Genomic DNA, 27,512 nt, shown 5'->3' with positions numbered 1-27,512 from the left:
GCTTCTGAGCTAGATGGCTGCTTGTTTACCTTCAAGCCTTTTAAGACCCCAGATGCTATATCTCTTGATAGCTGGGCACCATCAGCTTTCTTTGCCACATTTGCTTATACGCCCATTTGTCTTCAGCAATTGTATCATGGAGGTGAGCACACAATGATATGATTTTTTTCTTTAATGCCTGATAACTGATCCCCCCTTAGGCACCTCATTATCACACAGGCTGGTGTGCTTCTTCCATGACCATGTGGGCTTTGTTGCTTCTGAGCTAGATGGCCGCTTGTTTACCTTCAAGTCTTTAAGGCCCCAGACGCTACAGCTCATGTACTTTGGACAGGTTACCAGGAGAGACCAGTCCCTACAGAAGAACACATTTGGTAAAGAGAAGGCGAAACAGAGTAAGGCCCTTGACAAAATGGATTGACACTGGCTACAACAGTGGGCTCAAGCATGAGAACAATTTTTTTTTTTTTTTGTTAAGAAAGGGAACAATTTTAAGGATGGCACAGGGCCAGGCAGTTTCGTTCCGTGGCACAGAGGTACCCACCCGACTGCTCCTAACAAAGAAAATAAAGCTAGGTGGCACTAGAGGTCCCCACGCAGCTTCGTTGTGGAGGAGACACTGGTCTGTTCCCTTCTTTCCGGCCCCGCCCCTCGAGGGGCGGGACTTCCGGTCTGTATTCCGGCCGAAGGAAGTCGATTCTCCTGCGCGGAAGGGTTTGAATTACTTCCGCTCCTCAAGTCCTGTCTGTGCGCTTCGGCGCTGGCGCTGCCTGGGCTCTCCCGCTGTTCGGTCTTGGCGGACACCTGGCCTTCCCTGTGCACGGGCGCGACTCTTCTCCGCTTGGTGGCGGCCCGTCAGGAAACCGCGCTGGAGAAGCAGTGGTGGGCAGGCGCCGTGCAACACTGTGCCGGTGATTAACCTCATTCCCACAACCCTGCAGCCCAGAATTGCTGTGACTCAGAGCCGCTTGGTGGCGGTTTTCGTGAAGCTTTCTCTGCAACTAGGTAACGCATTTAGGAAAACGAGGTTCCCATGGCAACCAAGAGCCAGCGCGCGCGCGCGCGTGTGTGTGTGTGTGTGTGTGTGTGTGTGTGTGTGTGTGTGTGTGTGTGTGTGTTTCAATCGTTCCTTGTATAGACTCGGACGTAACTGGGTGATGAGGATGTAAACCGGAAGAAGATAGGAATGAAGTTGGAAACATGGGTTGGAACCCTGTTATGACTTCTTGTGATGTACCAGCAACTTGACACATCACGCTGTATGCAGCGGTGTAAAGCCGTTCAAATGATCTGGGTACGAGGAAGTTTGTTGCGACAGCAACAGCATTGGGCAGGGACACCAGAGAGAGGTTCTGGGCAGTTGCAAGGGGCAAGGCGGGAACTGCTGGACAGAAAGAAAAGAAGCACTAGCAACAGAAGCTAAGGGAGCCAGGTTTTGTTTTTTGACCAAATACTGTTTAAATACCAGAAATATAACTGACTAAAAGAACTAAGTTCCCTCCTTAGCCTGGATTTTTGTCCTCCTAGAAAAAGAGAATAAACAACAAGCAAATGAACAGGTTCTGGAATGGGATAAAAGTGATTGGGATAGGACTGATCATTTGAACTGAGTCAGGTTAGGCTTTTGAGGACATGACATTTGATTAATTTTAATGGTGACAAAGAGCCAGCCATGCGATGAGCCAGGGCAAGCACATGCTGGACAGAACAACTCAAAAGGCCTGAGATGTGTGCAGAAGAAGTTGTTTAAAACAACAACAAAAAAGCACACAGTAAAAAGGCCAATATGGCTGAATTGCCCTGGACGAAATGGAGAGAATTAGCTGACATTAGGGGAGAAAGTTAAGTCAAAGAGTGTGGATATTGTAGGTCATGGTTAGGAATTAGGGCATCTCCCCTTCCTTCTAAGTCCAAATGGAAACTAGTAGTGATTTCTAAGTTAGCAGGTGATGGTCTGATTTTTATTTTAAAAGATCCCTCTGGCTACTGAGTGGAGACCGGACATGAGGGAACCAAGAGTTAGAGAGTAATCTGTTTAGAAGATATTCCAGCAGTTCTCATGGTAAGAGTGATTGAGTTCCATTGTAATCATGTTACAAAATTTGATGTCTTTGTGGAACAGGCTCATGGAAAGTTGTTTTAATAGACAGCTGGGAGCTTTAGAAAAGAGCTCAGGTTGACTTGGGAGTTGTATAGACCAAATAGTAAATGTTATGTTTGGGTGCAGATAAACCATCTAGACCATATCATTTCTGATTTACTTATATTCTGCAAAAGAGTATAGGTTATCCCAATTCTGCCCTTGAGTCGGCTCCAATATTATGTACAATAGAAGAAATGGCTCCCCAGTCCTGCATCATCCCTACAACTGCCAGTGTGTGGTTGTGGCTAATGTGCCAATTCACTTCACTGAGGGTCTCTAAGACCTTCCTAGGTCCTCCACCAAACATGATGTCCTTTAACCATTGATCCCTCCTGCTAATGTGTTCAAAGGAGCCCTGGTGACATAGTGATTACACATTAGGCTGTGATCCCCATGGTTCAAAGTTCAAAACCACCAGCAGTATCACAGGAGAAAGATGGCTTTCTACTCCCATCAACAGCTACAGTCTTAGAAACCCACAGGGGATTGCTATGGGTTTGCATTGACTTGATGGCAGTGAGTTTGGTTTGGTTTGGGATCATGTGTTCAAGGCAAAGGAGTTGGACAGTATTTTGTTTTGATCCGTAAGGCTTTTTTAAAAAATCATTTTATTGGGGGTTCATACAATGTTTCTCACAATCCATACATACATCCATTGTGTCCAGCACATTTGCACACTTTTTGCCATTATAGTTCTCAAAACATTTCCTTTCTACTTGAGTCCTTGGTATCAGCTCCTCATTTTTCCCCCTCCGCTCGCCCCTCCCTCATGAACCCTTGATAATTTATAAATTATTATTTTTTATATCTTACACTGCCCGATGTATCCCTTCACCCACTTTTCTGTTGCCTGTCCCCCAGAGACGTAGATCCTTGTAATCGGTTCCCCCTTTCTACCCCACCTTCCCTCCACCCTCCTGATATTGCTACTCTTGCCACTGGTCCTGAGGGGTTTATCTGTCCTGGATTACCTGTGTTTCTAGTTCCTATCTGTACCAGTGTACATCCTCTGGTCTAGCTTGATTTAAGGTAGAATGGGGATAATGATAGTCAGGGGCCGGGGAGAGGGGGGAAGCATTTAAGAACTAGAGGAAAGTTCTATGTTTCATTGTTGTTACGCTGCACCCTGACTGGCTCATCTCCTACCCGCGACCCTTCTGTACGGGGTTGTCCATTTGCCCGCAACCCTTCTGTACGAGGATGGACTTTGGGTCCCTTATCTGCACTCCCCCTCATTCAGAATAATATTAATTTTTTTCCTTGATGCCTGATACCTGATCACTTCAATACTTCGTGATCACACAGGCTGGTGTGTGTCTTCCATGTGGGCTTTGTTGCTTCTCAGCTAGATGGGCGCTTGTTTACCTTGATCCATAAGAGGCTTTGATTGCTAATTTTCAGAAGTAGATCACAAGATCTTTCTCCAGAATCATTATTGGCCTGGAAGTTCCACTGAACCTTCTCCACCATAGCTGGTGTTTCAACTATTGATCATAGCAGTATCATAGCAGTATGCAAGTGAGCACAGTATGATAGGCTGACAGCAGTTGTGGCTCTCAAATGTACTCAGATGGCATACATTGAAAGGGATTAAGACAGGAAAAAGCCAACATGGGGTGTAAATGGTGCAAAAGCATATTTAATAAAAGAAGAGATGACATGAGAACTCAGATAGGTTTTGCAGAACCTTGGATTTAAGAGAATAATGAAGACAAGGAATGATTAAATATATAGGGAGAAGTGGGGAGAATAAAAAATGTGGGGAGCGGGACGGAAGTTTGAACAGGTGGAGGTTGACAACTCTGTTACAGATTGACCAGTTTTTTTGGGGGGGCAGTTTGAGGATAAAGACTTGGGAAAACTGGTGACTATTGTGAATCAATTTTAGTTTGGCTGGAAAGGAAGCCATTCTACAGTGATGAAGGATTAAAGGGCAAGAAACCAAACCCCCCTGTGGGTTTCTAAGACCGTAATAACTGTTTACAGGAGCAGAAAGCCCAGTCCTTCTCCTGTGGAACTACTGGTGATTTCAAACTGCCAACCATGCTGATCCCAGCCCAACGTGTAACCACTGCACCACCTGGGCTCCTAAGCAATGAGCAAGTGGTGCAAATTATTGGTAGGAAATAGGGGTACACTGGGGAAGGAGGTATCGATGGAGATTTGTTTTTTTCTGACAGTGAAGTTTAGTCACATTAGAAATGGAGCAGGAATAGGAATAATAGTCAAAGAGGGAGTGGGATTTGTTGTAGAAACATACATGTTTTCTTGAACTCATATGACTTTCATGATGTTGTTAGGTGCCACTGAGCTGGTTGAGAATTGTAGGATACCCTGTTTATAACAGAAGGACCTATTAAGAGAGACCCGTCCCGGGAGAAGGACATCATTCTTGGTGGAGAGGCAGTGAAAAAGAGGAAGACCCCCAGTAAGATGGATTGACACACTTGTTGCAGTAATGGGTTCCAGCACAAAAGCAGTTGTGAGGATGACGCAGGGCTAAGCGGTCTTTTGCTCTGTTGTACCTCGGCTCGCTGCGAGTCAGAACCGACTCAATGGCACATGGAAGCAAGTACTGCTTGTAAGAAGGAAACAAGAAATGTACCGTTTTACTTTCAGAGAGATAGGACCATTTCCGATAGAAAGCAGTTCATGGTGTTCACAGGGGTTACAGATGGATTTCTGCACCCTTATTGCAGAGATGGAATTTCCTTGTTATTTTAATTGTCGTACACCATATAATGTACAGAAAGCAAGAGACGTGTGCTGCAAACGTGATAAAGGCTGTTAACACTCAGTGCCCTGTTTAATCCTGTAGCTGATCTGCTCACATTTGTGTAAATCTGTAGGCATTCATTACTTATGTTAATTCCCTATCCTTTAAGTATAGTGAAGATACCACTTTGCTTCCCAGATGAGCCGTGATGCATTGGTCTGCTAACTGCAAATTCACGAATCATTTCCAACCCAGCAGCCACACTGCAGGAGAAAGATGGGCTGCCTGCTTCCGTAGGATTGACAGCCTTCGCAGCCCCGGGGGCAATTCTACTCTGTCCTACGGGTTGCTATGAGTTGGAACTGCCTTGGTGGCAGTGAATTTTTTATTTGTGTTTTGTTTTCTTTCAATAAATGTAAATACAGTGCCAAATGCTTTAGATACGTTCTTATTTTGGACCAACTTTCATACTGTAGCATGACTATTTGTGCTATTGTTTTCTCTAGCTCGGTCAGTTGGGGTCTCTTCTGATCAGAGTCAAAAGAATGGCAGCTGAAGTTCGAATGGTACTTTATGAAGACGATTCCGTGCAAGTCCAGTATGTTGATGGCTCCACATTGCAGCTTTCTCCCTGTGGCTCTGAGTTTCTATTTGAAAAGGCACCGCCTCTCTCGGCACATCCCTTAGAACAGCCGGAAAGAATTCGTCAAAGGACGCAGTTTGTTATCAGCACCTACCGAGTAAGTAAAGCCGGGACAGAAGTGAAGAAACTGTCAAGGTGCACCAGAATATGAAAAGTATTCTTATTTTGGATTATAATCACTCAAGATTGATTTTCAAAATATTGTACATTTTTAAGATTACATTGTGCACTTTTTTTTTTTTAGGAGCAACTACAACGAGCCTTAGATTTTAGAAATTCTTTTGCAACTTACCCTTTTTTATCTGAAAGCATCATACCTTCTGAAAGAAAAAAGGTAAGTTTCTTGGTGAGACTCATTTTCATGAGTAATAATTAGAAACAAGTACTTGGAGAATTGTTTGCGACCCTTGTGGATAACAACTTTAGAATGTAAGTTAGTTGTTATTGTTATAGTTCTGTTGAATTGGTTCTGACTCGTTGCAGCTGTATGTTCAACAGAATGAAACACTGCTCGGTCCTGCGCCGCCCTCACAGTCAGTAGGTTCGAGCCCACTGTTGCAGCCACTGTGTCAGCGGCTTGTCCCTCTCCTTTAGGGTCTTCCTCTTGTTCACCGACCTGCTGCTTTACCAAGCACGATGTCCCTTTCCAGCAGGGTTTCTCCTGATAACATGCCCACAGTAAGTGAACCAGTCTTGCCATCTTTGCTTCCAGGGCGCATTCTGTCTATTTTTCTTTCCAGACAATATTTGTTCATTCTTGGCCATCCATGATATCCTTAATATTCTTTAACCCCCAAATTCAAAAGCATCGCTTCTTCTCTGTCCCTCCTTATTGTTTGCCCAGCTTTCATAGGGACATAAAGTGATTGAGAATACCTAGACTTGGATCAGGTGCACCCGAGTCCTCAAAATGACATCAGAGCATCCTCTGATGTCCTGACTGCTGCTTCCATGAGTGTGGACTGTGGATCCAAGCAGAATAAAGCCCTTGGCAACCGTGATCTTCTCTTTGTTTATCATGATGCTGACTGTTGGTGCAGCTCTCTTAACGCTGAGTTATAGCCCACACTCAAGATACAGTCCTGTGTCTTCACCAGCATGTGCGTCAAGTCCTCCTCACGTTCAGCAAGCAAGGAGTAGCCTTCCGTATCACAGCATCCTCCGGTCCTGATGCTGCATTCTTCGTATCGTTAAACGTTTAGGTATAAATGTGATAGCTGTCATTTGTTATGGGTTTATCACATGCCACAAACCAGGAAATAATATTAAACAGTTAGTAACCCCATTGTGATACGGTAGACAAGGATCCCTGCCGATCACAGTGGAAACCGGTGGAATGGCTGAACATCGGCCCCATTTTACAGGTGAGGAGACTAGGCCTCAGAGCACTTAGCATAATTTGCCCATGGACTGCGTCTCAGTGATAAGCGGGTTGAACCCAGCCTATTTGACTCTCAAGACTATCTTTTTTTTCCTTTTAAAAATCATTTTATTGGGGGATCACACAACTCGTATCACAACTCATACATCCATCCATTGTGTTAGGCACATTTGTACATTTATTGCCATCATTCTCAAAACATTTTCTTTCTACTTGAACCCTTGGTATCAGCTCCTCATTTTTTCTCCTTCCTCCCTTTCCTCACAAACCCTTGATAATTTATAAATGATTATTATTTTGTCATATCTTACACTGTCCAACATCTCCCTTCACCTACTTTTCTGTGTCTGTCCCCCAGGGAGGGAATTATATGTAGAGCCTGTGATTGGTTCTCCCTTTCTTCCCCACCTTCCCCTTACACTCACATTAGTGGTATCACTACTCACATTATTGGTCCTGAGGAGTTTATCTGTCCTGGATTCCCTGTGTTTCCAGCTCTGATCTGTACCAGTATACATCCTCTGGACTAGCTAGATTTGTATGTTAGAATTGTGATCATGATAGTGGAAGGGGGGGGCGGGGAAAACATTTAAGAACCAGAGGAAAGTTGTATGTTTCATTGGTGCTATCCTGCACCCTGACTGGCTTGTCTCTGTAAGGGTATGTCCAGTTGCCTGTAGATGGGCTTTGGGTCTCCAATCTGCCCTTCCCCTCATTCACAAATATGAGTCTTTTGATGCCTGATACCTAATCCCATCAACACCTCGTGATCACACAGGCTGGTGTGCACCTTCCATGTGGGCTCTGTTTCTTCTCAGCTAGATGGCCGCTTGTTCATCTTCAAGTCTTTAACACCCTAGATACTATCTTTTGATAGCCGGTCACCATCAGCTTTCTTTACCATATTTGCTTATGCACCCGCTTTGTCTTCAGCGGCTGTGTCGGGAAGGTGAGCATCATGGAATGCCAGTTTAATAGAACAAAGTATTGTTGCATTGAGGGAGTACTTGAGTAGAGGCCCAATGTCCCTCTGCTACCTTAGTACTAAACCTATAAATACAGAGATCTATTTCCCCATCGTGAAGACTATCTTTCAGCTACTTTCTGCTTTCCTGTTTTGCTGCTGTTGTGCTTGCTTGCCTCCAAAAATTCTATATTATTGTCTGGTGTCAAAGAAGCTGTGAAAAGATTGTGACTTGTACCTTAGTTTCAAAGACTATTTTCAATTGTCTTTTGTCTACTATATTCATTAAAACTGTCTAGCTGGCCTCTGATGCTACAGTTGAAATATTAATTAGTCTACGGTATATGCTTGAGTATAAGCTGACATGAATATATCCCCTTAGACACCTAATTTTACCATTAAAAATGTGTTGGAAAACCTGGCTTATACATGAGTATATACGGTAATTCCTAAAGAGAACATTCTTCACGGTCCTAATTTTATACCCCTACCAGTTTGTAGCTATAGACCATGCCCTGAAGATTTAAGTAAATGGAATGGCTGGAATTGTACCTGTAGGTCGTAGTGTAAATTTGAGATTTCTTGACATTCATCATTGTTTGTTGTCCTCTGTAGCACATACTTCTAGGTGTGTGTGTGTGTGTGTGTGTGTGTGACTTTGGCTCTGATTGGGGCCAGCCATGTTGTGTTAGTCTGGGTAGACTAGAGAAACAAAACTTATAGACACTCATGTGTATAAGAAACAGCTTTATATACAAGAGCAACTGAATATTGAGAAAACATCCCACCCCAGTCCAGATCAAGTCCATAAGTTCGGTATTAGCCCAAAGGTCCAATACCAATCTATAAAGTCCTCTTCAGATTCATGAAACACATGCAATGAGGCCAAAAGTAGGACGGTCACAGGCCAGTGGGTGGAGAGTCTTGTGAATCCAGCATCTCAGTGCTGGCAGGGGTCCCCAGCTCCAAGGCTCTTGCTGCCATCAGCCTGTCTCCATGCGGCTTGTCCATAAGAATGTCTTGCAGGGACTGAGCCTTGCCAGTAAAGAGTCTCCAACTGAGTGAGCATGTGTCCTGCCTCCAGGAGCTAGTTATCTCCTTAGTAGCTCCAAATGAGATCATCAAGCTGTGACCTGATTGTCAGGCTACACTCCACCCCTTCCCTCTAATACTCTTAAATTGACAACAGACTATGTAACTACCACACCTGTGGACCTCTCTGTTCATGAGACCTCTCCCTGTTAATTTTACTCCAGTCTAGCCAGAACTAAAAGGCAGAACTGGGGTCATGATAGTGGGGGGTGAAGAAGCTTCAAAGAACCAGAGGAATATTGGTGTGTTTCGTTGGTGCTATACTGTGCCCTGGTTGACTCATCCCTTCCTTGTGACCCTTCTGCGAGGGGATGTCCTATTGTCTACAGATGGGTTTTGAGCCTCTACTCCAACCCCCCTCATTCTCGGCAGTATGGTTTTTTTAATTTGTTTGTTTGGGGTCTTCTGGTGCCTGTTACCCAGTTCTGTCAACACCTCATGATCACACAGGCTGGTGTGCTTCTTCCATGTAGGCTTGTTGCTTCTCTGCTAGTAATTTAATCTTTTGAAAGGTTACCCTTTCAGCCACCTGGAATTTATTTTGGTGTGTTGTATGCCAGGTAATATCTAGGATAGGTGCTTTATGTGAAGTCTCCTGTTTAATCCATACATCAATCCTCCTCAGAGATAGCATTTCCCAAATGTTACTCAGCAATTCTATACCATTTATTCCATGATTTTCCTGATTTCCCCTAGCCTTGTAAAGTTTACGTTATCACACAGAACAGTTAAACGTATGATTTGAGCCCTTTTCTGTGTTCTCTGAGATGTTTTGTCAGTGATTTTTATGCAGAGTACCATGTCAAGTAAGTTACTTTTGTGAGCCTTGAATATAATAAATTATAGTGCTGGTCCACCTCTGATTTATTGTGCATATTATTCATATAAGACTAGAATATAATCAATATGATATTTTCTTCTTTTCTCCTTTTTAAATTTCTTTTTCTCATGTGCACGTGTTTTTAAAAAGAGACAATCACAACAATATCAAATACTCTGTTGTTAGATTTAGAAGGATGTCATTCTCAGAGGTAACCCCCTTTGTTTTGTGTGTCACTCTGCTATTTTGCTGAAAGGTGACTTCCAAGGATAGTCCAGTTCAAGCACCCGCCATTTTTATCTTATTTGAAAATAGTACGGTTCTTCAAAAGGCCATAGATAGGCCAACACTTGGGGTGTTGGCACTGCCTCTCCATGGTGCAATCCAAACGGAAGTTTAGGAGCTTTCTTGCACAGCCTCTGAGTCTAAAATACGTGGGGGAACTGGACTGCATGCTGAAAATACTGACCCTCTTTTTTCTGCACCCTTCAGCGACTCTTCACTGATGTCCCAGAAGTGAGGTGGCCCAGTCTGGGTAGCAAGGAGGCCGTGATGTGTCTGGAGGGGGGCTCGGTGACAGTGTCCTCGCTCGACGGCCATGCATTCCTTTGCCTGCCCGAAGCCCAGCCGGAGTTTACAGTCTATTTTTTGTGTAACGTTAGCCAGAAGCCAGATTCATCTGTAGTATGGTCAGAACAGTGTCAAGCCAAAAGGGGCCAACTAGTGGGGAAAAACAACCCAAACTGTACTTTTGGAAGTTCATCGGGACAGAACCTAAAGAATAAAGAAAAGTGCTGTGTCATGAAATCGAAAGGCCCTTCAGAGAAGAGCTGTGTCAATGGAATGGAAGGGAGGGAGGAGCTGCCCTTGCCTGGTACAGAGCACATGCATACACACACGTGGGTCCAGCAGCGGTGGTCCGTGGCCTCCTGTCCAAAGGAATGGAAATACCCTTTGTCTTTAGCACTTAAGTTCCGTAATCAAACCAGTGAACTGCCTAAAGGTGATGCAGATGCCGCCCAGGATGGAGTTTTAACCTCTGGTGTTTCCGAGGAAGAAGGAGAAGCCGTTTCTGTTCTTCCCAGAGCCCTGCCACTCAGCTGTCCTGTCCCACACCTGCACAGGTAATGGAAAATGCTTTATCTCGTATCATGCGTTTGCCAGAACCAGCTTGGACCCGAGAAGGCACAGAGACTCGAGTTGACTCAGACAGAGCCCCTGCTTTCTGGGAGCGTCGAGTCTGCTGACGTCACTGTCCTGGGGAGATTAGTGAAGTGGTGAGTGATGACACAGGGTTCTGGGAGCGAGCACGCAGGAGCACGGCTGCAGCTCCCTTGAGCTCATCACTTTGGTTGCTGGAGCACGATTCCCCATCCCTGGCCTCAGAGGTTGCCCTCACCTTTCGGGTCCACATGAACAGGCATCTGAATGGCTAGCCTTGCCACCACTCAGAGATGCAAAGGGCTGCTACTTCCCAGTCAGTGTTCAAACCCATCAATTGCTCTGCAGGAGAAAGATGAGGCTGTGTGTGCCCACAGAGATTTATCATCTGGGACACTATACCGTTGTACGTTGGGAGTGACTCGATGGCCGTGGGTTTTTGGTACGAGATGAATAACCTAATGGTCATAGACTTGAAGCGGTCCGTCTGTGAAAGTAACGCAATACGGAGTGCTTCTGTGGGAGGCCTTTACTGAGCTCCTTCTCATCCGTCCAATGAGGGACATGCTGTCATCTCAGTTTCAGACCAGAAGTGTTAAAATACCTGACCAAGAGCGGACACCTAGCACGTGTAGAACTGGAACTTGATCCTTGGAAGTCTGAGTGCCTAATTATTCCTTAAAATAAAGCACAAGAATGATTTTTCAGGCTTTGGTGTTAGTTTAAATTTTAAAATTCTGCTGTCATAATTACTCATCAAAGGAGAATTAAGGACTGAACTCTTGAATGATATGATGTCTGGATTATGTCCTAGTGTAATCATCTGGAGAGAACGAAAGAGAATTTTGGTTCTGAGTGAATTCTTGAGTAATGACACTGGGTTGAAATCCATCATGCTTCACAGCTGTCTGAGACCTGGTCCCTTCCTGTCCCTGCAGCCCCCGGCTCTCGCATCTCTCTGGCCCTGCTTTCTCTACTCTTGCTAAACTGGACTTCTTGCGATTCCTTGACCGTTTCATCCTTACCCATGCTGCTTCCTCTGCCAGGAACCCATTCTCTGCCTGGCAGCTTGTGCTCATGTTCAGGTCCCAGCTTACGCCTCATCTCCTCAGGGTGGTTTTTCTAGATTCCCTAGACAGAGTTCAGTTTTCATACAACCCCAAAGCATCCAGTACTCCTCCTTGCCTGTACTTGTTCAATATTTATGTCAGATCAGAATCTCCATTGAGGGTAGGGACCAGATCTGCTTGTTTGCCATTAAATCCCCAGTGTGTTTAATGGCACCTGGCCCACCATAGATCCTATAGTATTTGTTGTTGGAATCCAGGCTGTATTTTAATGGCTAGTAAAAATTGTCAACTTAGAAATAATAAGAATATAAGGAATACATGGAAAATAAACCTCATATTAACACCCCTTTTTAAAAATATGCAACAGATTAAGTAAGCCATAAATCTTGTTATTGTAGCACTGATCAGTATGCTGAACAACCAGAACGCACAGTGTGTCTTTTATCCTTCACAGGTGGAATTTCTGTGATTCATATTTACAGAGACAGTTTGATGAAGAATACTCCTACCCTGAACTAGTGAAAGTGGTCTGGCACAAAGGCATTACTTACAGGTAAGACCTTGTACTGGAATCAGCGCTATGTAGTGGGGTCACGGGGGACAAGGCAGGCCTTGGCAGGCAGACTTTACAAGAGAACAGTTCTGTTTGGGCCTCCAGGCTCCTGTATTTTGTCCTAAGTTTTACAGGTCTCAAAACGTGATCAGTACACTTAGTGGTCTTGTAACTAACTTAAAATAACTGTATTTTTCCTGTGCAAACCAGGAAGCTGGTGAGGAATCAGTTTTGCTGGTCAATGAAATATTTCTGTCAGCTGTTTCAGATACCCCTCCCAAGCATCATGGGATCTACCTATGTGAATTAGTCATCAGACAGTTACCTAATTAGCATGAAATTAGAGACTTTAGGGAGCCTTAGTGGAAAGTTCTGTCTTCATTCATGCACCAAGTATTCTGTTGAATTATCTAGTGTGCTGAATTATCCCTACGCCACAGGAAAGCACATCTCTAGTATAGGCCAGATTCCGAGTTTTCACTTCCGTGTATTAGGCTAGAAAAGCCCATTTCACTCTTTGTTCTTTGAGCTCTCTCTTTCCTGCAGGAAGACTCACTCCCTTCTGACATCATATTTTTCATATATGTTTCAATAAAACCAATTTGACCTACCATTTTTCATACTATGTACCCAATATACTGATTATATCTGATGTTCCAGGTAGTCACTCCTTCTTGAAAATGTCTTCTTCTACAGATGACTAAAGTCTTCCGTCAGTTTGATTCTCGGAGAATAATGTTACTATTTCATGCCTATCTAATAGTCATTGCTTTTGTAGCGCTCATGTGCCAGCTGCTGTGATTGGTACTGGGGATAGCCGGATCACAGGACGAGATGCCTGACATCCAGAAGTTTAGGAGCTGGGTTGCTGAAATAGAGGCATAAAGCAAGTCTATATAGTCTGTTTATTTTTTGACAGAAAGTTTTCTTAGCTAGTTGGGGGCAGCATATGAGATTGTTTACTTCTCTGGATATTCAAAGACAATATGCATTTCTTTTTCTCCGATTGGATCTTTCTGAGTCCTTGTTCAAAGATTATGTGGCTGTAGGCTGATGCACTTATGTCTGGGTTTTCTGTTCTGATTCATTGGCCTGCATCTCTTGCTGTATCAGTACCAGGCTGTTTCGACTACTGTGGCTGTGTAGAAGGTTTTTAGGTCAGGCAGTGCTAGGCCTCCTACTTGCCTGCCTTTCTTTTTAATGACTTCTCTCATGTATATTTTAATCTCAATTTGAAAAAATAATAATTATTTTTCTTCTTTAGACTTACCCATAAAAAGATGAACTCAATAGAGATTTACCCAGGAGATGGATCTCTTTTCAAATCAGAAGGAGCTTATTTTGGGAAATATTTTACATATTATCCCATTCAAAAAGGATCAGAAGAGGTAAGTCCACAGATCTCAAATCAAGAAGAACTTTGATCTAGAGCTGTTTAAATCATCCTAAATATATAAGGAGGATGTGGCCTTTACTGTAAACACTGCTTGATATCCTCTAGTCTGGATAAGTAATATAATCTAGCTGCAGAGTTTAGAACAATCATTATTAACATTATTTTCTTGTACCTTCAATTACTTTCATCCATTGTCCTAAACGAAGTGAATTTAAATCAGAAGGTAAATTTCTTCTGTCACAGAATTTCTCAATAGGAAATGCTGAGACTGGAGCATTACTTTTGTTTCCATATAGTACTTTGAATTGAGATGTTTATAATATTTGCATAGAAAAAAATTTATTCTTTTTCCTTTACCATGTGATTATTTTCATATCTTAAGCACCTCTAACACTTAAATCTTTACAAGCAATTACAAAATTGGACAAGATTCTCTCATTTGTTAAACACAAGGGAACATGATGTATTTATCAGACCATAATGCCATCATATGGCTATTTTGTTCATGTGTCTTAGGCTGCTTGTTCCAAATCTGACATCTGACCTCCACTGTTTTATAGAGGCCATCGTAAGATTATAATATTTTGCTTTGAAGGATGGAGCATAATAAATGTGTCCCTTCTATTACAGAATGGAGCATTTCTGTGCTGAAATGATCAGAAGTGCTAGGAAGAAGAGTTAAAAAACAGCAAATCCTGCCCCTGTCTCTGCTTGGGGATTTTAAAACATATACAAAAATAGACAAGTATAATTTTATTCCACCACCATTAACTTAAAAGCACACCCCCTAAATGATTGGGCAGTTATTTATAGACTATCAGAATATAACTTCAATGATTAAGAGGGGTCTTGTACTTTAAAAATGCAGAGGGGATGAAAAACATTTGAAAATACTGTAGGTTTTGTGGCCATTAGATGTAGTTTAAATACAGCTTGCTTTGTCACTATGTGAATGTGTATTTTAAGAAAAAATGACAACATAGGAATGAGCAAAGTTAATGATTAATGACATTTTAAAACTAATTTTCAGAGAGTAGAGAAGATGTATTCCGTCAGTAACCTTCCTCCAGATAGACCAGGAGGCCCATTCTCTGTGAGTTCTCTACTTAAACAGGCAACAAGGTAAGTTATTCCCAGTCAACTGAATCCAGTGCTTTGCATTTGAAAACCTGGGTATATTTTCTAGAGGCTAGGGATAAGGTTAAGATTTTGATAGATACAATATATATGTATATCTATTTGGTAAAAAAATCTTTGTCAGCCTTGCTGGAGCTGAGATATCATTGGGGATCAAATATTTCTAAAACAGAGTAATCTCTGTTATCATTAATAAGATAGCTTATTTCTAACATTCAAATTTAAATATGGAGAAGCAACTATATGGAGAGCAGGTGTTTGTAGGAAATAGACCATTTTCTCTGTGTACGTAAGTTTGCGAGTCTACAAAAGATGAAGTTTATTTTGAATATTTGGTTAATATGCGTTTATTCCTCTTATTCATTTGTGGCATCTAGAAACATGAAAACAGATGGTTGAGTACTTAGTTTTAGAATTTATGTCTAAGCTACTTCCAAAGTAGATCTGATCTGAAGGAGCAGAATTTTTATCATTTGATTTTCAAAGATCAGTTCATTCACATTTCCACCTGTTAGGCAATGCTAAGCCTTTCAGGTGCTGTGAATCTTTGCATCAAAAACCTGAACATGCTCTTCATTTTAGAGTCATTTCTTGGCTAAAAATTAGAATAATTGCATAAATAATTTAGATTAGCACAAGGGAAGCAATCGTAGCTTCCTACTAGGAGCTTAGGAATTGGTAGATCAAAAGTCTGATAAAAAGAGGCCAGTGGAGATTAGTCACTTGAAATTAAAAATGTTATGTGATATCTTATATGGATCACAAGACTGAAAAATGCCACTATGCAAGTGTTTACTTAGATTTTTTCATATAAAATGCCACTGTGAAAATGTTTACCTAGATTTTTTTCATATTCACAGAATTCTTCAACATTGTGCAAACATAAGACTCTCCTTAAGCCATAACTATCATATATGCTGCTGGAAAATGGTAATGTGAAAATGATTTCATAAGCAAGATATTTAAGTGTCTCTGTGCTAGTATAGAATACAAAATTTCCAGTTAAATCTCCCTTCATCTAAGAGTAAAAGACTCTTTGTAACATTAATAATTGGATTATTCAGAGAAATACTCACCTAGATTGAAAAGCCCTTCAGAATCAGGCATGTTTTGCATAGTTGTTTTTCTTTTTTTAGACTTGGGGAAAGGAGAAGCAGACATTGATTAAACTTGTTAGATTAGCCTTTGGTTGTCCAGCTGTCTGGCTCTTAGGCCATCCAGTGACTTCTGAGTCATAGCAGCCCTGTATCATAGAAAGAGACCTGGCTTGGTCCTGCACCATCTTCCTAATCTTTGCTATATTTGATCCTATTATTATAACCAAAGAGACTCTATCTTATCGCACATCTTCCTCTTACAGACTCGCTACCGAGTGTGGTGTGCTTTCTAAAGAACTTTCCCTTATTGATAACACGGTCTCGCTGTCTCTGCGGTTCTCAACTTGAGGGTCTTGACCCCTTTGGGTGTTGAACGGCCCTTTCACAGGGGTTGCCCGATTCATAACAGTGGCAAAATAACAGTTATGAAGTAGCAACAAAAATAATTTTATGGTTGGGGATCACCATGACATAAGGAACTGTATTTTTTTGAAGTTTTATTTTTATTTTATTTTTTATTAGGGGCTCGTACAACTCTTATCACAATCCATCCATACACACATCAGTTGTGTAAAGCACATCTGTACATGCATTGCCCTCGTCATTCGGAGAAACTGTATTAAAGGGTCGAGAACTACTGCTCTATCCTGACTTCTGAGGAGTGTCTGGCTGACCTTTTTCCAGACTGATTGGCTCATTCTTCTGACAGACCACTAGTGCTTTAGTTCAAAGGCATCAATTCTTCTTTGGTCTTCCTTATTCCTTGTCCAGCTTGGACATGCATATGAAGCAGATGGAAATACCATGGCTTCTGTCAGGTGGACCTTGGTCTTTAAAGCGACATCTTTGCTTTGCTATCTTGACAGCTGATTCTATGAGCACTGATTGTGGATCCAAGCTAAATTAATTCCTTGATAATTTCAATCTTTTCTCTATCACGATGCTGTCTCCTGGTCCAGTTGTGAAGACTTTGGTTTTCTGTACATGGAGTTGCAGTCTGCACTGAAGGCTGAAGTCTGCGCCATCAGCAAGGGCCCCAAGTCCTCCTCCCTTTCAGTAGCACAGTTGGGTCATTGGCATGTCAACGTTTGTTAATGAGCCTTCCTCCCTCCTGTCCTGAGGCCGCGTTCTTCATCTAGTTCAGCGTCTTGTCTTGCATTGGGTAACCCTGCACAATGCTGCAGCAGATTTGAAATACGAAAGAGCAAGAATGTCCCGTCGAAGACTTGTGTGCACATGACCTACACCATGTCTCATACGCATGGGAAGGCTGCACAGAGAGTGAGGAAGATGACAGAAGAGCGATGCCTTGAATTATGGTGTTCGTGAAAAGTATCGTAAGTGCCATGAGCTGCTAGAAGAACAAACAAATCTGTCTGAAGCTGAAAGACAGCCAGAATGCTCCCTAGAAGCAAAGGTGGCAAGACTTAATGTCACATACTTGAACATGTAAGCAGGAGTGACCAGTCCTTGGGAAAGGAGATCATGTTTGGTTAACTAGAGGGTCAGCAAAAAAAGAGGAAGCCCCTTAATGACATATAAGTGGCTACCCAAAAAGAAATACCAGATTTTTTTCCAAAGGTATGTATTTAAATTTTTGTACACAACAACCTTATCACCTTCAAAGTACTCTCCATTACATTTAATCCATTTGTCAAATCTGTGATTCCATTCTTGGAAACATTTTCAAACTAATCTGTTGGGATAGCTGACAGCATCTTTATTTTTTTCCCCATCACCTCTTATAAATCATCAAATCGCTGTCCTTTCATGTCCCTCTTCATTCAAACATAAAGAAATCGCACGTAGTGAGGTCAGGTGTGGGAGCAGGTGCATTGTGGTGGTGGCAAAACCAGTCCCCTATCTGCTGTAAATCAGACCTTTTTGGTTGCACACTGTTACACAATCGTCTCCGAACCTCTAAACCGAAAGCTTGGTTAACAGTCTGACCTGGTGAAACGAACTCTAAATGCACTATCCCCCTCACATCAAAAGAATAGATGAGCATTGTTTTGATCTTTGATTTCACTTGTTGAGCTTTTTTTTTTGGGTGAGGTGTTGATGGCGTTCTCCACTGGCTTGATTCATGTTTGGTTTCGGGATCATAAGGATAGCAGAATGTCTAGTTACCATAAATGACCTTGGGAAAAAAGTCTGGGTCGCTTCGGAACTGTTCTTTCAAAGCATGGCATGTTTCCACTTGGTGCTCTTGTTCCTTGTCAGTCAGAACCTGAGGCACAAATTTCTCACTGGCTCTTCTCATTCCCAAATCTTCCATTAAAATTCACTGCATGGACCTCCAAGGTAGTCCGGACAATTTCCCCATCTCTTCAATGATTAGTTGTTGGTCTTTGAGCACTAGTGCATGACTATTGTCCACATTTTGGTTGGTTTGGGAAGTTGACGGACATCCAGAACAAGGTTTGTCATCAATTGACATTTCACCTTTATTGAGATGAAAAAACCACTTGTACACTTGAGTTTTTCCCATAGCGCTGTCCTTATAAGTACGTTCAATGTCACAAGTTTCTGTGGCATTTTTTCTGAGAAGGAAACAAAATTTTAAAGCCATATGCTTTTCTCTTAAATCAGCCATCACAAAAAATGAGGTTCAAGTGAAACTGCTTTGATGAAAATAATTTACTGTGACCAGAGAGATGCCACTGGGTGCACTAACTCAAAGTGGCTGTGATGCTCACCTAGTGCTTACTACGAAAGCTCCGCCCAATGGAGCTTTCTCCTGTTTTGTTTTGGTTTTGGGTTTTTTTGGGGGGTACCCCCTTGATGATCGACACAGAGGTTCCACCAGTGGGCTCAGACACAATTGTGAGGGCGGTACAGGCCCAGGCAGCGTTTGTTCTGTTGTGCACAGGGTTGCTATGCGCCGGAACTGACATAATGGCACCTAACAACAAACCATACTTTCCTAACAGACATTTAAAATTTTTTAATGCTGACTTAGAGGAAATATCTTTACTCATTGATTACAAACCTACACAGTCCTGTGTTTTCTATGTACAATTCAGAGCAGGGCAGTGACTTCACAAAGATATTAGACATTACAGGAGTTCTAACTAGTCTGTGATCTATTTCTAGAAAAGTTAAAACATACTAAAGATTCTACAGTATTCACTATCGGAATAGGAATATAAAGTTGTCTCACGGTTCATTGGTATTCATTTAGATCATGTTAGTGGATAACTGTATTTCCTGTTAATGTTTTACTTGGTTTTAGGTGCCTTGGATAAATGACAGCAATATACTGCCTTGTCTGTTGAGAGACTCGTTTATACCCAGCACAGGAAGATTTCTGGCATATTCTGATGAAAAAGTGCATGCCATGTTTTTTGATGGCATTACTCTAACCTTAAATTGGGATTTCAGCTTCCTCTCTGAAGAGAGACAGGTGAGGCTACTCCAGATCGGACTCCGTGTTATTGTTCGTTTGCGGAAAACAGGAGAAAAGTATCAGACTATCGTTTCCCTTTCTTTAGTATAAAATCTGTCTAGGGGCACTGTTATCGAGTCACTGTGAGTTGGAATCTACTCCGTGACAGTGGGTTTGGTTTTGCTAGCGGCACTACTGATCTCATTGGGTTTTCTGGCAGTAATCAAGAGTTGTGTGACAAATAGCCATTTTAATCGAGGTAACTCGTTACATGTAAAGTTGCTAGTTTTTTTATTTTCTTTGAAAATTATATATATGAGTGGTGATCATAATACCTGTATCCCATGGTAAATATAAATTTTAAGTTAGCCAACATAGTTTTTAATGATTCACGTAGTTCTTATTGGAAGAAGGTTTAGTTTGGGGTTTGTTTGGTATTTTTTTTTTTTGGTGTGTTTCTCTGTTTTGGGTTTTTTTGGTTCCTCAGTTTTGTTTTGCAGTGATAAAACTTACTTTCTTAAAAAAAAAAAAAAAACAACCTTCTTGTTTCTTAAGGTAAATCAAAGTGTCAACTTAGCTTGGTGTAAGTTAACTTTTCCTGATGGACAAGATAAGCTAATTCAAATTGAGCATCCTGGACCATATGAAAGGTACTAAAAAGCAAATGTTAAAAGGATTTTCACGTTTACAAATAATTTTCTTTTGACTGACAAAGAGGAAGCATATTACCCACATTATTCGTTATGTCTATTTTTAGGTTCATCATATAATCCAGTTATTTGCTTCTTGCTGTCAAGTCATTTCCTTCTCATAGCAACCCTATAGGGCAGAGAAGAACTGCCACTGTGTGTTTCTGAGATTAAATCTCACAGGAGGAAAAAGTCTCATCTTTCTGCCTTGGAGCAGCTGGTGGATTTGAACTGCTAACCTGGTGGTTTGCAGCCCAACACTTAACCTATTACAGCACCAGGAGATCTTAGTTTGTCCACATAGAAATGGTTAAATCCAGTTTTTCCATACAGGTAATATAAATGAGACCATTTCTATACATATCAAAGTTTACAGTTATATTGACTCCTAGCAAAATTAAATGTAAATCAATGAGGTTTTCTTTAACCATTTCCATTCCAATGATTACATAGCTGATTTGCTGTGAAGACTGGGTTGTAGTCTGCTTTGTTAACCAATTAATCTGTTTCATATAAGGCAGCAGTTCTCAACCTGTGGGTCATGACCTCTTTGGGGGGTCAAACGACCCTTTCATAGGGGTCGCCCGATTCATAACAGAAGCAAAATTACAGTAATGAAGTAGCAAGGAAAATAATTTTATGGTTTGGGGTCAACACAACAAGAGGAACTGTATTAAAGGGTCACAGCATGAGGAAGGTTGAGAACCACTGATACAAGGTTTCCAATCACATACAACTATGCTTTCTAACGTCTATAAAGTAGAAAAATTAAATAAAATCATGACTATTCTTAAAATAGAAAGTCGTGAAATCTGGTTGTGAATATGCTTTTTCCATTTTGACTCGGAATTTTTAATTAGTCATAGCAATTGTAATTGTCATATTCTTGACATTTTAGTGATTTTATCTAAGAATATCCTTTTAAAATTGTTTTTCTGGGGAGAGGAAAAAGGAGGAGCTGATAACAAGGGCACTAGTAGAAAAATGTTTTGGAAATGTTGATGGCAACATATGTATAAGTGTGCTTAATACAATTGAATGATGGATTGTCATAAGATTTTTATGATACCCCCAAATAAAATTATTAATTAAAAAAGTCTGTCATGGTTTGAGCCGGGTACACCTAAGTCCTCAATGTAACATGCTTGCTCTTCCACACCTGGATGAGCTTTTGTACGGCAGGTTTGCCCAGGGCAGTGCATCATTTGGTTTCCTGACTGCTGCCTCCACGAGCATTGATTGAGGAAATGTGCCCGAAAAAGTCCTTACAACTTCAAAAACAAATTGCTTTTCTATTTCTTAAGTCTAGTCTTTTATTGGACTCTATTAATTTAGATTCATTGGGTTTATTGGGTTTTATTACTCTAATGTTCTATTTTGAAAAATTTGTCCCCAAAAGACACCATCTACAACAGTGGTTTTGTATAATATTTGCCCTTTTTTGGGGCTTATTTATATATCATACATTTCACTATTTCAATCACATTCATGAGACTTGTGCAACCTTCACCACTATCAATTCCAGGATATTTCTTCTTCCTCGTACTCATTGTTAGTTCTCCATGTCCCTCTGGAGCTATTAATCCAGGTGTTATTTCTACAGGTTTATTATTCTTTGGTTTTTTTACTTCCCTTAATAACCCCCAGGTTCACCCATGTCATAAGGTATTTTCACGGACTCATCATTATTTTTTACTGTTGTATTTTCCTACTAAAAGAAACAGACTTTGAAAAAAAAAAGAGGACCTGATGCAAAGGGCTTAAGTGGAGAGCAAATGCTTTGAAAATGATTAGGGCCAAGAATGTACAGATGTGCTTTATACAATTGATGGATGTATATATATGGATTGTGATAAGAATTGTATGAGCCCCTAATAAAATGTTTAAAAAAGAAACAGACTTTGATGGTTGCCAGGAATGGGGGAGGGGGGAGGACAGGGAAGGCACAGGCTGCAGGAGAGAGGTGACTTAGTTGAAAGAGGGAAAAACAATATCCAACAAGAGGGTGGCACCGTGGGCTAGGCAGCGCCGGCTGTTGATGCCCAGCAGCTGCTCCACAGGCGGAAGTTGAGGCTGTCTGCTGCTGCACGATGCACAACCTTAGAGCGACCCTGAGAAGTCGGCTCGTTCCTGCAGGCGCGGAGCTGGGACCTCCTGCGTGGCAGTGGGTTTGTGTTTCGGTGTGCACGGGTATGTGGATATGTGAGCAGTAATGGACGTTTTCTGACTGAAATTTTCGTAAACAAATACTCTCAAATAATCTATGTATGTATGTCTACATTTTCGTGATAAAACTTAATGAAGCTCACTTTGTGTTGGAAAACTACAAGTAAAATGTAAATATTTAAATTTTCACTTTGAACGATGCCTGGTTTAAATCCACAACGTCATCTTTATGAATCCTGTGTGGAAGTCATTTTATTTTTTATGACTAATGGGGAAAACAAGGATCCCTGATGACACAAGTGGTGAAGTGTTGGCTTGCTAATGATGAGTCCACTCAGGAGAAAGATGAGGCTTTCTCCCCAGGAAAGACACCCACGGGCCAGTTCTACCTGCCCTGTTGGGTCACTGTGAGTTGGAATGGGCTCAGTGGCAGAGAGTTTGGTTTTGGTTTATTGGAAAAAATAAGCTTTTTCTTACTCAGAGAAAAAGATCTAGAAAATTCATTGCTAAATGCTTCACTCGAAAGATTTTCATTCATCCCTTTTCTACAAAATTATCGTAATGATTTCCCCTTTGTTGCACACTTTTATGATTAATACACATTCACGTTTCATGTATTTTATCTTACTGCTTTTCAATCTAGATATGTGACAACGGTGATATCATGGTGCAGAAAACTGACCCACGTTAGTCAGAGAGAGATGCCTACACAACCCGCATCTTCTGTTCTAGAAGAAAATTGGTATGTTTTTTGTCTTAACTTAATCTTTTTAGAAGAACCAACTAATACTAAAAAACGAAGGCATCAAATGGTAAACACTTTTTTACCCAAAAAAACTTTCTTCAGGGGGAGCGGGGAGGGAGGGGGCAAAAAAAAAGAGGACCTGATGCAAAGGGCTTAAGTGGAGAGCAAATGCTTTGAGAATGATTGGGGCAGGGAATGTGCGGATGTGCTTTATACAATTGATGTATGTATATGAATGGATTGTGATAAGAGTTGTATGAGCCCCTAATAAAATGTAAAAAAAGAAAATGATTAGGGCAAAGAATGTACAGATGTGCTTTATACAATTGATGTATGTATATGTATGGATTGTAAGAAGAGTTGTATGAGCCCCTAATAAAATGTTAAAAAAAAAAAACTTTCTTCATTTTAATTAGGTGTATTTAACTCCTGTAATGTTTTTGACTGCTCAGCTTAAAAATAACTCATTTTTATCATTTATTCTATCTTATTTCTAATTTATTTCATCTTGATTAGAAAAACTTTGCGTTGAAAATATCGCATTAAAATAGTTATGATCATCAGTTACATAATAAATTCACTCTAAGACTATGGGAAATTTTAAGAGGATTATAATTTCCAATAATATTAAAGGAAATAATATCAATGAGCACAATGACCTTTCAGAAAGTTTATATTGAAGTAATATCTATCATGTTAATTACCTCTTCCAAAATTAATGAACAAATAAAGCAAATATTTTCATTTCTATGGGGTAATTTTCATGTCCAGGGGACTAGAACCACGCTTCAAAAGAATATTTATGAAAAATATAAGACATTCTAGGCAGGAAGCCAGTGCCAATAATAAAATGTATGTTTTGGTCTTTGCAGAGAGTAAGGAGATAGGTCTTTGGAGCAGACACTCTCTGTTGGATATAGTGTGAATTTTACTCTAATAAAAGGAAAAGAAACAATAACTGATGGGGGTAGAAGAACCAAAAGGACTGCATAGAACAGAACAAAGTGGGGAGAAGCGTGTTTTATTTTTCTACTTATGGGGTGGTCATTAAAATTTTTAAATGGGAATAAGTTTCATATTTTAAATATCTAATGTAATTATAAAGCAAAAATTAATCAGACTTCTCAGCACTGATGACCTCTACAAGAATGTGCACCTCTGTTCCCCGGTCACCGCGTCCCATAGCTAAGGATGTTCACATCACCCTAGCAACTACACGTACAGCCCAGATTCACTCTGAGCCCTCGCCCTTCCCTGCCCACTTGGGAAAAAATCAAACCTCTTTAATACAATACAGAGAGTTAGAACAGTTTCAGGAAATACATTCTCTCAGTAGGTGTGATTTTTTTTTTCCTTCTGGGTCACATGGATTATTTTATACAGATGTCAGTCTAATCCTCAGTTAACATTCGAGGATGGAATCGGCTTGAACACGCAGCTGCAGTTGTAGCAGAGCACAGTCAGAGGCGTTGCTCTCAGCCATCCTTTGCATCCCTCTGCTCCTAAGAGCTGTGGTTCTGAATGACACAAAGAAAACTTACTGCCGCCGGGTCAGTTCTGGCAGAGTAGAAGGGCCCCTGTGAGTGTAAGAGACTGTTAGCCCTTGTTGGGAGCTGACTGGTGTTCTCAAACTACTGGCCTGTGGTTAGCAACCCAGTGCGTAACAACAATGCCACCAGGGCACCTGGACTGGACATAGACCTTGATGGTTTGCCTCTCCACATGAAATGTTCTCCCTCTAAGTACTTAATCCACCATGGTCGATTCTATTTGCTTAGCTCCTTTCCAAACAAGGAAGAGATGTATTACACTTCAGTGTGTGTGTCTCTCTCTCTTTTTTTAAATCATTTTATTGGGGGCTCATACAACTCTTATCACAATCCATACATACCTCAATCATGTAAAGCACATTTGTACATTCGTTGCCCTCATCATTCTCAAAACATTTGCTCTCCACTTAAGCCCCTGGCATCAGCTCCTCATTTTCTTCATGTGTCTCTTGAAGCATTTTTTGCCCTCTGTATGGTCTCTAACTATTACTAATCTATTTCTCTGACAGTACTCTTATGAACTATGTCAACATGAAGTCATATAAATATAGTTAAGAAAAAGAGCCTGAACTTCTTGGTTCTTCTGTTTAAAATTCTATACCCTTGGGGGGTGGGGTGGGAAATCAAGTATGCATCTATATACATACATTGTGTCAAGCACATTTGTACATATGTTGTCATCATCATTTTCAAGACATTTTCTTCCTACTTAAACCCTTGATATCAACTCATTTCCCCCTCCCCCACCCTCTCTTCCTCATGAACCCTTGATAATGTATACAACTTTTTTTTCATGTCTTACTCTGACTGCTGGGAGGGGGTTATATGTAGATCATTGTGATTGATTCTCCCTTTAACCCTCCACCTTCCCAGCATGTGTAAATTAAAAAAAAAAATCATTTTATTGAGGGCTCATACAGCTCTTACAATCCATTGATACATCCATTGTGTCAAGCACATTTGTACATTTGTTGCCATCATCATTTGCAAAACATTTTCTTTGTACTTGAGCCCTTGGTATTGGCTCCTCATTTCCCCCCTTTCCTCCCCATTCTCCCTTGTATATGACCCCTGGATAATTTATAAATTATTTTTTTTTCATGTCTTACACACCTACTGCTGTCTTCCTTCGCCCACTTTTCTGTTGTCCATCCTCCTGGGAGGGGTTTATATGTAGATCATTGTGATCAGTTCCCCCTCTCTCCTGCATGTGTGAAATTTTGTAAATATAAAAAATCAGACAATGGTCATGAACTTTTTTTTTTCTTGCACAGGTCTGTTGCTTCTGAACTTGAAAAAATACAGAAGTTTAACTGTATCCTTTATCATCTTATAAAACTATTCCATTCTGTTAATTTATGACTGTATTTATGAATACTAATCCATACTCACATATTGCTGAGCTTTATTGGATAAGCACAGGTTATTTTTTGATATCTCTCTGTTGAGGCAACATCATGTTAACATTTCTACCCTTCTTTGGGTTTAAATTGGGCAAAAAGAGTGACCTAGGGTTAATGTCCTCTTGGGAATTTTGTTACTTGATTACATTCTACATTGTAACTGTAACCTGTCCTTGCCTACATTTTCTGATTAAAACTATCATTCTGATCAATCTCATCCCCTTCATCTAAATTTGTTTTATCTTCTGATTTTTGTTTAATCCAGAGCTTCACGTCAGTTCTTCCCAATTCAGTTATGGCCAAATGAAGTGTGAAATCATAACAGACCTAAATATGTAAAATGGAACGGTAACTGGTCACAGGTTCTAGCACAGGCCAACACTGTGCTAGAAACTCACTCTTCCTTCCAGAGAACAAGTACAGCATGTGCATCCCATGTCTTAACAAACAAGAGTCGGAAACAACAGTGTCCCACTCAAAGATGGTGGCCAACATATTGCACAACTTTGAATGTGTGTTACTTTGTACAGCTCTGGCAATAATCCAATATCCTGCATCAGGCTCCTGAAAGGGCTTGCTAGGCCCTCTTCTGAGTCACCCATTCTAGGTCTTCCACCTGTGATTTTCCCTGTTCTGGCAATCATTCCACTTCACCCACATTTTTAAAGTTCAGGTCTGCTCCAGATTTCCCTTCATAGGCCATGGCTGAACCAGCCCAGATTTAATCCTATTCAATGACAAAGTAGCTCTGTACCAGAAGAAATATTAATTAAAATAAAAACAGTGCACCAATAATTTATAATTCTATCCTTTTAAAAAAATCCTCAGTATTCCCATTTCCTCTCCCAACCAACACACATATGCTCACTCTCTCTCTCTTTCCCTTAATAACAACAAACTTGTTTCTTCATCTACAAGTGATAAGCTCTGAAGAGAAACTATTATGAGAATATTTGAATAAAATTATCGGGTTTCCTGAAAATAAAGAGGAAAACTCCTTAACTAACCAACTCAGCATTACTGGAGAACAGTGGTGTCCTAAATCCAATGTCTAAGAAGAAAACCCAGGAGTCTTCTGATCATTTCAGACTAAACTCTTCTGAAAGTTTATTGGGAGAAGAAATTAATGAAAACAAAGTATTAGTAGCATTGAAAAGGACCTCTGAAATTCTTGAGGATATTGACTGTCTTTTGTCAAAGTCTAAAAAGTGAAAACATTGAAATATTTTAACATGTTAGTAAACCTTACTTAAAGATGTTAGTGGGGAAAAAAAGATGTTGTTTCAAATAATTGATAAGAGACTTTCTAGTAAGCCAAGAAATGTTGTGTGGTATTTCTGTGTGATGGTTGTGTATGAACTGGCATTTAACTTTGGGTATCTGTTACCCCATTTGTAA

General features: G+C 40.8%; 1 protein-coding gene across 3 annotated transcripts; it reads left to right on the top strand.

Moving 5' to 3' along the window:
• Positions 1-692: 692 nt before the first annotated feature.
• Positions 693-27,512, top strand: C2H5orf34 (chromosome 2 C5orf34 homolog). Of its 3 annotated transcripts, XM_075541002.1 has the most exons (14): positions 693-1,005; positions 1,974-2,062; positions 5,366-5,599; positions 5,747-5,836; positions 10,252-10,883; positions 12,445-12,543; positions 13,808-13,931; positions 14,970-15,061; positions 15,937-16,006; positions 19,409-19,579; positions 20,117-20,211; positions 23,060-23,158; positions 25,986-26,026; positions 27,130-27,512. In XM_075541002.1, the coding sequence occupies exons 2-14, from the start codon at positions 2,060-2,062 to the stop codon at positions 27,324-27,326; spliced, it is 1,947 nt and encodes a 648-aa protein (XP_075397117.1). In that variant the 5' UTR covers positions 693-1,005; positions 1,974-2,059; the 3' UTR covers positions 27,327-27,512. The 3 variants fall into 3 exon arrangements, 2 of the variants coding, with proteins under 2 accessions (XP_075397117.1, XP_075397118.1); XR_012782828.1 differs by lacking the exon at positions 20,117-20,211 and having other exon boundaries at positions 27,130-27,226; XM_075541003.1 differs by lacking the exon at positions 1,974-2,062.

Source organism: Tenrec ecaudatus, chromosome 2, assembly GCF_050624435.1.
Source record: "Tenrec ecaudatus isolate mTenEca1 chromosome 2, mTenEca1.hap1, whole genome shotgun sequence".
NCBI lineage: Eukaryota > Metazoa > Chordata > Mammalia > Afrosoricida > Tenrecidae > Tenrec > Tenrec ecaudatus.
This window is presented reverse-complemented; position numbering and strand designations above follow the sequence as displayed.